At 52.9% G+C, this 12,340-nt stretch overlaps 4 protein-coding genes across 4 annotated transcripts; 1 reads left to right on the plus strand and 3 right to left on the minus strand.

Annotated features, from left to right (window-relative positions):
* Positions 1-563: 563 nt before the first annotated feature.
* COL26b_011477 (uncharacterized protein) lies at positions 564-2,274 on the minus strand (the record flags this gene model as incomplete). Its single annotated transcript, XM_053184143.1, has 2 exons — positions 564-1,985; positions 2,035-2,274. 2 exons carry the CDS (start codon positions 2,272-2,274, stop codon positions 564-566), a joined length of 1,662 nt encoding a protein of 553 aa, XP_053031919.1.
* A 1,539-nt stretch (positions 2,275-3,813) lies between these two features.
* On the plus strand, positions 3,814-5,960 carry COL26b_011478 (uncharacterized protein; the record flags this gene model as incomplete). The annotated part of the gene is made up of 5 exons (XM_053184144.1): positions 3,814-4,011; positions 4,075-4,161; positions 4,214-4,533; positions 4,595-5,271; positions 5,323-5,960. The coding sequence occupies 5 exons, from the start codon at positions 3,814-3,816 to the stop codon at positions 5,958-5,960; spliced, it is 1,920 nt and encodes a 639-aa protein (XP_053031920.1).
* Positions 5,961-6,167: 207 nt separating this feature from the next.
* COL26b_011479 (uncharacterized protein) lies at positions 6,168-6,598 on the minus strand (the record flags this gene model as incomplete). Its single annotated transcript, XM_053184145.1, has 2 exons — positions 6,168-6,416; positions 6,578-6,598. The coding sequence occupies 2 exons, from the start codon at positions 6,596-6,598 to the stop codon at positions 6,168-6,170; spliced, it is 270 nt and encodes an 89-aa protein (XP_053031921.1).
* Positions 6,599-7,226: 628 nt separating this feature from the next.
* COL26b_011480 (uncharacterized protein) lies at positions 7,227-11,541 on the minus strand (the record flags this gene model as incomplete). Its single annotated transcript, XM_053184146.1, has 10 exons — positions 7,227-7,937; positions 7,996-8,186; positions 8,242-8,887; positions 8,936-9,105; positions 9,160-9,901; positions 9,961-10,107; positions 10,158-10,437; positions 10,492-11,148; positions 11,200-11,387; positions 11,440-11,541. 10 exons carry the CDS (start codon positions 11,539-11,541, stop codon positions 7,227-7,229), a joined length of 3,834 nt encoding a protein of 1,277 aa, XP_053031922.1.
* Positions 11,542-12,340: the final 799 nt, after the last annotated feature.

The raw sequence follows: 12,340 nt of genomic DNA on the forward strand, positions 1-12,340 counted from the left end.
CTGTTGCTGAAATGCGATGTCTGGGAAAAGCTACCGGGAAACACTCACCAGCTTGTTTTGAGCCCGAGCAGAGACCACGAACATTTCTCACGTTTGTTATTCAATCAACATGATTCCCATGTCGTGAAGATAGCAAATACAATCACAAAATACTTCAGCCATGTGCTTTCACATGCTACGTTGCCTCACGTTTCTGATACACCTCAATGTGTGCAAATTGTGAGCGGCTGCTTCCGGCCTCTATCACTAGGGACTATGTCTCTACGAAGCGTTCCTTCGAGAGTAGATTCGGATGGGCAACGAACACCGAATATGTCATTGGGTGGGGGAAAACGCCCAGACTCAATTATTAAACCCGAGCTCTTGAGACTCCGATCCGAAGGACTTCGGATTGAGCAGATGCTAGAGCTATACCTTTGGTAGGGAATTTAGTCCATTAGTACCCTAATTCCAAGGAAATCTGCATTGCAGTAGATTAGACACAGGTAACATTGAATCATCTAGTGAAAACATTTAAACAAATGCACACTGTCAGAGTCTAGCTTCAATCACACCAAACGCCTTCAAATGTGTGTCTTCGCACTAAGCTTGCTCCACAATGCGCAGCGACCTGATTCCTCTTCATGCAAATATTCCATCGTCGTTGAGTTTGTCTGCAGCTTGAGCCTTTCTCCATGACCGTATGGCCCCCAGAAAGGTGCGCCTGCGGCTTTTGCGGCATTTGGTTTGCCACCAGTCCTGGCGAAGCTAAGCCAGTAAGCCTGGACAACTCCAACCATCCCATGATTGACGCCACCGACATCGTAGCTATTAGCGCCCGGCACCGCAACCGACTGCGGTGCGTAATCTGGTCCCCAAACAGCCTGCAATTCCCAGGTGTGTGGAACAATGAATCCCGCTGCAACTTCGACTGGGTCGAGGACGTGGTCGCGTAGGAGGTAAACATCAACCCCCACTCGGCTCAGTCCAGCAGCAAACCCTGACGCAACGCAGCTGAAAGCCATGTCGCCAAACATCTGGGACAACTGGTAGAACTTGGGAGACTTTGTCACGTTGACACCAGGGAAAGTGCTTGGCACTGAGGAATACTGAGCATTGGCTTGTGCCAGATCGTCCTCTGTTAGATCGGGAAACTGTGTCTTGAGGAAGTCATTGACGTCTTGGGTGGTATTGGCTTGGGTTGCGAAGATGGTGCCCTCAGTGCTGGACGAGCCCAGAATCAGCGGCCTGTGTTTGGCGAAATTGCCGTTGCGAAGCATCTCAGACGGTGTTCCTGTGAGCAGATGCCCGTCAATGACTGGGCCATAAGGGAACAGAGGAACATTCGCCTGCCCAGGAAACGGGAAGCCGCTGTTCGCCCGTTGGATTATGTCTGAGTCGAGCGACCTCAAGCACGCAAGATCGCTGCAGTTGGTGGCATTGAGGAGATGATCGTACTGGTACTGGGTTTCTTCCACCTTGTGGACAGAGGGAAGCCATACAGCTGGTGCAATTCCAGCGCGCCATTTGACGTTGTCGTTTTCAGGAGGATGGCCACCGTAGGCGAGAGTGTGCAGAAGCACGCTCCCTGATCCAGCCGAGGTTGCAAAGAGGGTGACGTTGTTGGGGTCGCCGCCAAATTTTCCGATGTGCTGTTCGACCCATTTCATAGCGGCGCGCTGGTCGTGGAGGCCAATGTTGAGACTTCCTTCTTTTTGAAGCTCTTCGCTGGCAAGGAATCCGTAAGGGCCGACGCGGTAGTTGAAGCTGACAATGACAACACCATTGTTACTAGCTTCAACCAGCCCTGTGCCGTTATAGTTCTCATTCAGCAGCTGCACGAATCCTCCGCCAGAAATCCAGATCATGACCGGAAGACTTTGGGCTGGTGTGCCATTGACATGGGCTGGATGGTAGACATCGACGAACAGACAATCTTCCGATATATCTTGTCCAGGTGGCGGGGTGAATGCGAGGCCATCAACTGGCAGGCAAAGTGATCCGTGCTGGTTGGTGTCAGTCCAAACATTCGCCAGGGTATTGTGCAGGTCTTACCGATTTCGCTGATACAATGCCATGTTCCTGAATGACCTCTTGTGGAAGCTTGAATCGGTTCTGTCCCACAGGAGGCGCGGCAAATCTCATTCCGAGAAATTGGTTGACGCCGTTGGATAGCGCGGTGCCCTCGTATGTCGCGTAGCCCAAGTCAACGCGTGGGTTTTCAGTGTCGTTGCAAGCAGCTAGAGCCACAGCATGGCAGCTCAGCCATGCTTGTAATGTGTTGTAAAGCTTCATAGCGTATAGCAGTACAGTTTCGTAGGGCAATTGTTTTGCGCTGTAATGTCAAAGAGATGCAATGACCACAAGCCATAGTAATAATTCAGTTCTAAGATGTAAGTCCTCATGTCTAAATACTCTGCCAAGGTACTACCAAGGTTACTGACAGTTAGCCTGGCCATTAGCGTGATTTGTAACAACAGACAACAAATGCTTGATGACATCTCATACTCTGAACACCACCATTTACGACTATGATTCTCGGTATCGTACGGAATTAGCGTAGACTAATCTGACAAAGGATAGAACCCTGAATGAAAGCTGCACTTTGCACCAAACTCGACGGAGATTAGGTTTCCCTAATTTGGCTAGATCTGGAGACCGTTGCGCTAGGTATTACTCAGATGATGTCAACCCGTTGTTGAGAACTGAATGTGCATGCCACTTGGATGGATTTGTCATCGGCCCAAGTAATACTGATTAAATAAGGTGCCGCGCGCTACGGATTTAGCTTTTGAATGGACGACCTCTCCCGGCGAAAGATTTCTACATTGGACGGACGTCCCCACTCGAACTTTTGTCATGTAAAATAAACGGCCTTCCGCACAGAATGGAGTTCAACATGGCACCTGAGAGCCTGCGGGCTGCGGACCCCGACCATACCCCAATGGTCCGTCTCGCCAAGACCCGAGGACCGAGAAGTGGGCCCCGTAATTCGGAAGCAGTATCAACAGAATCAAGCAACCTACCTTACCGAGGACCGAATTTATTCAACAGCATTTCTCTCTCCCTTCACATGACATACGATTTTTTTTGGGAAGGGAGTACTGACTGCCAAAGCCTCTTTGGCTTGCCTTCGGTTGCTGTCAATTGAGTTCAGCTTGTGCCTGCGCCTGGGCTTCGAGTGACATGCTGCAATGGATGTATCACGGGCATGAGCAAGTGTATCTGCGGGCGGATTTCATCAACTACGTTTTAATGAGAAAAGCAATATGAACTCTTGGGGTTCTTCGGCACAATGGCTACCTCATGCGACTCGAAATGGTGACCAACGGTGAACTGCGAGACCAACTCCGAGCGCCGAAGCTTCATTTCACGACACGAAATTGAAGTCAATGAGCCTTGCTGATCTTGCCAATTCATCAAATATCAATGCATCGGAAGGCTCCAAGATACTATCAGCACTTCGACGTGGAAGGCTAGACAGACCTAGCAAGTCGGAGTATCAAGCCGCTCCGGCCCCGCCGATGGTTATGGTGTCTTCTGGTCTCGCACTCGCTTAACATGATCGCCAGCTTGCAGATATTCGGGTGCCAAGAGAAACGGAGTCGGGCAGACTGTTGCTATCCACTGCGGTCCGCTCAAAGCAGTGAATCGGGCCAACCGACATGCGTTCGCGGATTTTGCCTTCCTATAACATGAAGTCGATTTCCATCATGATCCTCGGGATAGAAGTCTTCACTCACTGCTCTTCATCCCTTGCACACCACACTCGCTTCTGTTCTCTGTGTCTCGCAAATACTCCACGCTCTTTTCAAACCTCTATCAGCCGCCGAGATGAAAAAGGCTACGGCACTTTTTTCGGTCGCTGGGCAAGCACTGTGCACCTGGGCCCTTTCTGGCTACGTCGGAACAGAGTCGTCCAGCAGCATCGCAGTCGCCCGGCAGGCAGCCATCCCTGATGTGGACATTCCGCAGTCGGTCGAAAGCATTTGGGACAGTCTCACAGGAAACAACAACTGCCTGGGATGCCAAGTAAGTCAAAGCACATACATTGCTTCCTCAAACTACCTCGAAGTTATTCTTATGTCTCTTTAGGGAATCCTTCTCATCTTGAAGACGCTCGCAAACTTCGGTGACGATATTTTCGTCGGCGCTCTGCAGAAGCTTTGCAATGCCGCTTCCGTAAGTGCCCCTCAAGATCCACACCTGTTCAGACTGACAAGTGTGGGATAAGTCCGAAGATGAAGACGTCTGTAACGGCACTCTAGCTCTGGAAGGCCCCGTGATTGCTGCTAGTCTCCGCGATCTCACCCTGGGAAGCAAGGCAGCTCAAGTCTTCTGCACAACCCTCCTCGGCCTCTGCGAGTACCCTGAGGTTGAGCCGTACACCATCTCCATGCCCCCCAAGACTGTCACCTCTCCTCTCCCGGCAAGCGTCTCCTCAAACGGAACAAAACCCGCCACTTTCAAGATCGCGCACTTCTCAGACATCCACATCGACCCTCTCTACGTCACCGGCTCCAACGCCAACTGCTCCAAGCCGATGTGCTGCAGGTACTCCCAACCCCTTACCCCAAGATCCCCCTCACCCGAAGCTCTAACCCTCCATCATAAGACCGTACACCCCGGCCGATGAGCCCGGCAACAACGACTTCCCCGCCGGCCCCTTCGGCGACCACAACTGCGGCGCCCCCCTGAGCCTCGAACAGAGCATGTACGCCGCCATCAACGCCCTCTCCCCCGACTTCGCCCTCTTCACCGGCGACATCGTCGACCACGCCATCTGGAACACCACCGTCGCCCAAAACTCCGCCGAGATCAGCATGGCGTACCAGCACATGGCCGACGCGGGGCTGCAGATCTACGGCACCGTCGGCAACCACGAAATGTCCCCCGCCAACGCCATCCCGCCGACGCACCTCGGCGCCGGCGCGCAGTGGCTGTACGATGTCGTCTCCGAGGCGTGGAGCAGGTGGATTGGGTCATCTGCGGAGGCGAAGGCGGTTGGTGCGTACTCGGTCAAGACGCCCCGGGACGGGTTGAGGGTGATTTCGGTGTCGACCAACTTTTGGTACACGCTTAACTTTTGGCTGTATAAGGATGTGCAGAGGGATCCGAGTGATCACTTGAAATGGCTCGTCGGGGAGCTCGATGCAGCGGAGAAAGCTGGCGAGCGCGTGTTCCTGGTTGGGCATATGCCCATGGGCACTTCTGATGCGCTCCACGATGGATCGAACTACTTTGATCAGATTGTCAACCGATACAAGTCAACCATCGCCGGGCTTTTCTTTGGTAATTATCTCCCTTGTCACCCAAACGACGTCGAAGCTGACAATAACCCAGGACATACCCATCTCGACCACTTCCAAATCAGCTACTCCAACTACACCAACCGCACCGCCTCCAACGCCGTCGCAACATCCTACATCGCCCCCTCCATGACCCCCCTCTCCGGCATGCCCGCCTTCCGCCTCTACACCATCGACTCCACCACCTTCGCCATCCTCGACATCGAGACCTACGTCGCCGACATGACCGACCCGACCTTCCAAACCACCGGACCCGTGTGGAAACTCTCCTACGCCGCTAAGAAGACCTTCGGCGCCCTCCTGGACACCCCCGTCGCCGCGGAAGCGGAGCTGACCCCGGCGTTCTGGCACAACGTTACCGTCGCGCTGGAAAACGACCCGGCCGCGTTTGAGGCGTACTGGGCGCGCAGGACGCGCGGGTGGAACGTGCCGGAGTGCGACGACGCGTGCCGTAAGGCTGAGATTTGCCAGCTGCGTGCGGCGAGGAGCCAGGATAACTGTTTTGTGCCGACGCCCGGTATGTCTTTTGGCATCAGATCGGAGGACGGGACGAGGAAGCCGGCGGAGTGTGAGCGCTCGGTGGCCAGGGAGACGATTGGATCGCTTGCTGTCCGCAAGAGCCAAGTTGAACTTCTCGAGGCGTTGCTGAAGGAGTACCAGGCTCGAAAGTGAGGCTTCTCAGCGCGCTCTGGCTCAGGATAGTGAGGCAACCTTGACAAGCCAGAAGAACATGTTGATATTCAAGTCTTTAGGTTTCATCAGACGAAACCATTGTAGAAATTGAGATACAATCCAGCAACTAGATTCAAATAGATCCATCCATCAGATGTATGCCCTCAAAACGTCCTTCTTTACTCCCCTTGCGGCTGCTCTCCCTCGTCACCACTGCTTCCTCGACTGCTCCGCCATGGAAATATGCCCATTCCCTCCCCTAGCATGCGACTCCTCCCTCATCTGCCTCCGCAGGTGCTTGTTATACGCCGGTGTCTTCATGTACTCGGACCGCGGGCGCGCCGTCCAGCCCTTGCCGTCATCGATGTAGCCCCAATGGTAGGGATCGCCGGACTTGCTGGAGCAGGAACCCATGATTTGTCTTGTGTTTCGTTTTTGACCCTTGGGAAGGGAGAGCTTGAAAGCTTTGAGATGTGTTCTTGCTTGGTTTTGGTCGTGGAGATACCTGTGATGGCATAGTCAGTTTTCAACACAGCAATTTCGATAAATGGGGACGCACGTTTTGCGTGGTTGCAACGATATTCAAGGAATATGCTACAAAGATGCGTTGTGATAACTTGGTCCAATATCCAGGACATCTTGTCCAGTGCAGTTCTCCTTATATGCTTTTTTGGACACAATTCATGAAGCTGTTCTTAGACACCTAGACTCCATGAGCTGTCTGCCCAAGCGGCATCATGAGCGTGGCTCAGCTGACGTCAATCCGTCCCCCGACCAGATCCGAATTCCCGGCCCCGGACCTTCAGGGCCTGATCAGCGCTGATGCAGGTAAGTGGCTTGCCGATTTCGCCGTCGAAACTCCCGTAAATGGAGTGAACAACGGCCCAGACCCCATCACACTGGACGCTGAAGCCTCCCCAAGCGATGTGAGATCAACTTTTTAAAAGTAAATGTCCCGTCGGACTTTAATATTTCGCCCATCACATCCGCAGGCATACGCCTTAAGAACAAAGGGCCAGGATTCGACGAAGGCCACTCTTGGCTTTCCCGCATCACATCCTTCGCGGCAAAAAGGACTGCAGGACATCGACTTTCCCGATTAGGCAAGCCAAAGAAGATTCCATTTCTTCTCATTCTAAAAGTCTAAATGTCTTACAAGAATTGAAATACACATTAGGTATCCGCCATGCCATGCAAATGCAACGCTGACAATGACGAAAAACACATCCAGATTCGGACCTGCGTCCATCAAGAAAAGTCTAAGCCCTACGCAGCTCTATCCAGACTCTGCGCCTCGCACATCTTTTTGTACATCCCGCCTTGCTCGATAAGTTCATTGTGGGTTCCTGTTTCGACGATGCGGCCGCCGTAGAAGACGCAGATCCTGTTTGCGTCGCGGATCGTGGAGAGGCGGTGCGCCACGGCGATGGTGATGCGATCGCCCGTAGCTGCGGCTTCCATAAGAGCTTTCTGGACGACCTTCTCCGATTCGGTGTCGAGTGCACTGGTGGCCTCGTCCAGTAGAATGACACTGGGGTCGCGAACCAAGGCCCTAGCAATGGCGATACGCTGTCTCTGACCGCCGGAAAGTTGGTTTCCACCCTGTCCACAGGGAGTGTTGAGGCCTTCGGGAAGAGAGCTGACAAAGTCCCACGCGTTGGCTGCGCGGCATGCTGCTTCAATCACGATGTCATCCACCAGAACCGCCTTCTCGTCAGAAGCGTCGGAAGCCTCTGTTGGGAGGTCGATTCCTGCCGCGATGTTCTCGCGGATGCTGCCTGGGAAGAGGGTGGGCTCTTGCTGGACAAGAGCTAGCTTGTTGCGATAAAGGCGAGGACTGATCGCTGTGAGGGGTGTAGAGTCATCAATGATGATCGTGCCGCTTGTAGGATCGTAGAATCGTTGGAGAAGGGAAATCATTGTGCTCTTGCCGCAACCTGAGGCGCCGACAAAAGCAACAAACTGGCCGCGATCGATCTGTTGGGAATCAAATGTCAGTCTTCTTGCTCGCCAATATCACACGGAAATAACTTACTTTCAAAGTAACGCCCTTGAGTACCCTGGTGTCCGGGGCTAAGGGGTATGAAAACTGGACATTGTCGAAGCCATAAGAGCTGCAACCATCAGGAGGGCCCTTGTCACCGTTTTCTTGGGTGTCTTGAATCGTGGGCTCGAGACCCATCAGCCAGAAGTAATAGTTGGCAGCGGAATTTGCCTTGGTGAAACCTGGGAAGACACTGCGATTAGAGACTATAAGCCATAGCATCAGCGATCTACTTACTGCTGGAGAAACTGAATATCATGCCCGCAGCCTGACCGGAGAAGAAAACACCCATGAAGGAGATGATGAATTGGGAGAAATTGATCTCGCCGTCCGAAACAAGACGTGATCCCCACCAGAATCCTAGGGCGAGAATGAAAAACTCGATGGATTGAGTAAGGGCGAACCAGATCATCATGTTGAAAAGCGGAAGAGTCGAGCTTGAGATGGCGTTGTCGAGCTCATTCGTATATCGTTGAATCACGCTCTTCTCGATAGCAAGAGAGGAGACCGTGCGTATTGCGTTGACGGTCTCGGATGCCAAAGAGGCACTTGTTGAGAACTTCGCGTCGACCTCGGCGTCGAGCTTCGTTTCGATACGAATACGGGCGAAGCCTGCTCCAAGGAGAGGTGGCATGCCTGCGAAAACACCGACAAGACCAAGCTTCCAAGACACTGCGATCGCCAGGATACTGCTAGCGACGACATTGACAAAAGACAGGAAGGCGAGAGCGACGTTGAATCCCATCAGTTCTAGAATCGCTTGTGCCATGGAATCGATTCGGCTGTTGAGGGCGCCAACTGTGTTCTCAGCTCGATCGAAGAAACGAAGGTCTTGTCTTAGCATTCCGTTAAGGAGACCCTTGCGAACCTTCTGGCTGAGAGTCTGTAAGACGTTAGTGGAAGTTTATACCAATAGAGTCAGAGAGCGTACCTGAGCAATCACGTTCGTTGTCCAGCCCATGATGTAGTAGACAGTTAGAGTACCTATGGACATGACGAAGTACATCAGAGCGATAAAGTTGCCGCGCTTGACCATGTCGGAAGAGGTAAACACATCCATGACCTGGGACAGAAGAAGAGTCTGTCCGGGGTAGACAGCAGCTGAAGGTGGGTTAGCGCGTGTAGTGTTTATCGTGAGCTGGCCACTGGACTTACCTCCGAGAACACAGACGACGAAGGCACTGCAGTACCACATCTTAATCTCAGATGTAGAACGGATGAGCTTGACGATAGTGTGCACAAGATTGGTCTGCTTGTAAAGCTTGAAGTCCTCCTTGTCTTTGAACGAGACGAGTCGTTGCGCAGCCTCGGTGTCATACTTGGCGAGGGATTGAACGGGCTCAGCTGCCTCAGTCGAGTCGTCTTCGGAACTCTCGTCGGTGCTCCCCTTCTCCTTGACAGACAGATCTTGCGCCTTCACCAGCTTGGCGTAGTTCCCACCTAGTGCAACTAGCTCATCATGCTTTCCTTGCTCCACGATCTTGCCCTTGTTCATCACCACAATGTTGTCTGCGTTTCGGATGGTTGCAAGTTTGTGGGCAATAACAACGGTAGTCCGGTTCTTGGAAGCGCTGTCCAAAGCTTGTTGCACAATTCCTTCGGCATGAGGGTCCAGCGCGCTTGTTGCTTCGTCAAGTAGGAGTATTTTGGGCTCGGAGATAACGCTTCGTGCAATGGCGATACGTTGCTTTTGGCCACCGGATAGCAGTCCACCCCTCTCGCCAATTCGGGTATCGTATCCCTCGGGAAGGTTACTGATGAATTCGTCGGCAAACGCGACCTTGGCCGCTTCCTTGACGCGCTGAAGTTGATCCTCTCGTGAGGCATTCTCCAAAGGGGTCCCGACTAGGCCGTTGACAATGTTCTCGAATACGGTACCGTTGAAGAGAACAGGCTCCTATTTGAGGTCAGTCTTCCAATCATGTCTCGGACTTAGTTTCGGAGCATGCCACAAACCTGCTGAACAAGTCTCATCGTCGTGCGCAACCAACCCAGGCTCAGGTCACGGATGTTGATACCATCGAGGCTGATGGATCCGGAGGCAGGATCGTACCATCGCTCCAGGAGGCCGATGATGGTACTCTTCCCGGAGCCGCTTGATCCCTGCGGTGTTGTAAGCAACGTTTCGCTGAAATATCGCCATCTCAACATACCACAAGAGCTGTCACCTTGCCAGCGGGGATGTTTAGAGAATAGTCCTCGAGAACTCGGGTGTCCGGTCGCGTGGGATAGCTAAATGTGAGTCCTTTGATGTCAATATGCCCTGAAACTTGGCGAGGGACTTGGCCGGATTCGTCGAACGGATTGATATTGGACTTTCTGTCGATCAAAGTGAAAAGTTCCGAAGCGGAGGTAGCAGCACGACTGAACGCCATCAGGTGAGGGGCTACACCGTTGATGGAAGTCGAGGCGATGATAACGGAAAACAAGACCCTATGAGCTTTTGATCAGCAGAGCGATTATTGAAAGACTTGCAGTTGAGCCTACGTGAAAACCGTGCCGATGCCGTCCACCTCCTTGCGCGCGATCATAGCAATACCCTGCCAAAAGGCCAAAGCCATGCCTGCGTAAACAACGAAGTACTGCCAGCCAAACATCACACCATAGATGGGACTCTTCTTGTTTCCGATGACCCGCGATTGGTCGAGATACGAGCTGTACTTCTGCATGATGCGAGACTCCAAGCTGAAGGCTTTGATAGCACGAATGCTTCCTAAGGCGCTCTCGGCGTAGGTTCCTGCTTGTGCGTTGGACTGCAAGATCTTGGTTTCAAAGCCAGAGTCGATAGCCGCCATGGCACCACTGACAAGAACAATGGCCGGAACGATGCAGATGATAATGAGTGTCAGTTTCCATTGGCTTACAAAAGCGATGATGAAGGCAGCGAAGAAAGTGGAGACGGAAGAGAAGAAGAGGCCAAGTTTCTCAGCAATTCCAGACTGGATGAGTTTTCCGTTCGTCGTTGCTTGCATGGCGATGGAACCAGCAGTGCCGTGGTCGAAGAAACTGATTTCCTGGCTGAGGGCAGCTTGGAGGTAGGTCCGTCGAACGTTGCGGGTCAACTTGAAGGCGACGTAGGTGAAGAGAGCCGAGTAGATGTACGTTGTGGCGAAGCGGGCGATGCCGATGTAGACGAAATAGAGCCTGTGCATGTCAGATGGCCGACTCCCGGGTTTGTTGATCATGTCTGCCTACGCATTCCTGCTCACAGCCGCCATAAACTTGTCAGGGTTGGCGGAGATTGTTGAAGGGTCACTCATGATGTCCATCAAATTGCCGATGATCAGGTTCATCATTGCTAGTGCCACACCGGACCCAACAGCGGCGAGAATGCCAATGGTCTCGAGAACATAGTCGATTGGTTCTCCATATCTGAAGACTCTCTGCAACTCATGTCAGTGACAATCAGTGAGCCATCATAATTTCTCGACTTACCAGAAAGCCTCCAAACCCACTCGGCTTCTTCTCGTCGGTGTCGTCGGGGTGCTTCGATGAGTCGGTGGACGCTGAACTCGAGGAAACGTCTTGCTTCTCCATGTCTTGTCTTGGCGTACGTCTCGCGGAGAAGGGCGAGTAACGACACAGAAGAAAGCGATTCGGCCCAGGTGGGAGAGGGGGAGGCACTAAGGTTTATCTAATGAGAAGGGGAGGAAAAAGCGAACCAGATCAAAAATGGATGAAAGCGGGCAAGTTCAGACGGAGCAGACAAAGTATAACGTTGTTGCTGATTGTCGCCGCGTAATAAAAGGGAAAGACTGGGCGAGGTGCGAACCGTATGCACGGCTCGTAAAGAAGGAGTGTAGTCCGCAGCCTCTCAAATACGAATCTCGCGTCTCAGAGCGAACCTAATCATGGAAGGTGCCTGCCGAAAGAGGGCGTGGTGGGAAAACACCCCGCTGCGGCCCGGATTAGGTTCCAGCTACGCTCCTATCCTGCCCTGTGGTAAGGCACCTGCCCTGGGTGAACTCCTATCCATGGGAATGGAAGGGCCCAGCTGCCCGGGATCTCCTTCCGTCCCGCGTTGGAGCTGGGGCGGGCGGTGGTGCGGCATGCCAAGCAGGCGCGGCCGAAGCAGCTGCCACCAACGGAGCGCGGGCTGCCAAGATTCCTCGATTCCGCACCCCATGTCCAAATCCACAAAACACGCGTATTCAGCCACTATCGCAATGGAAAATGATGGGAAAACTGTCATCAAGGAGATTATGAGACTTGAACGTCATTCAAATCACTGCTTTCAAGATAACGACCGCGTCAAGAGACCCGGGGTTTGCCAAAGTCGGACCCCGCGGCCAACCCGATGCCTTCCATAGGTTCACCAAAAAGGTCCACAATTCCC

This window comes from Colletotrichum chrysophilum, assembly GCF_026319265.1.
Source record: "Colletotrichum chrysophilum strain AFK26 chromosome Unknown scaffold_141, whole genome shotgun sequence".
In the NCBI taxonomy this organism is placed as follows: domain Eukaryota; kingdom Fungi; phylum Ascomycota; class Sordariomycetes; order Glomerellales; family Glomerellaceae; genus Colletotrichum; species Colletotrichum chrysophilum.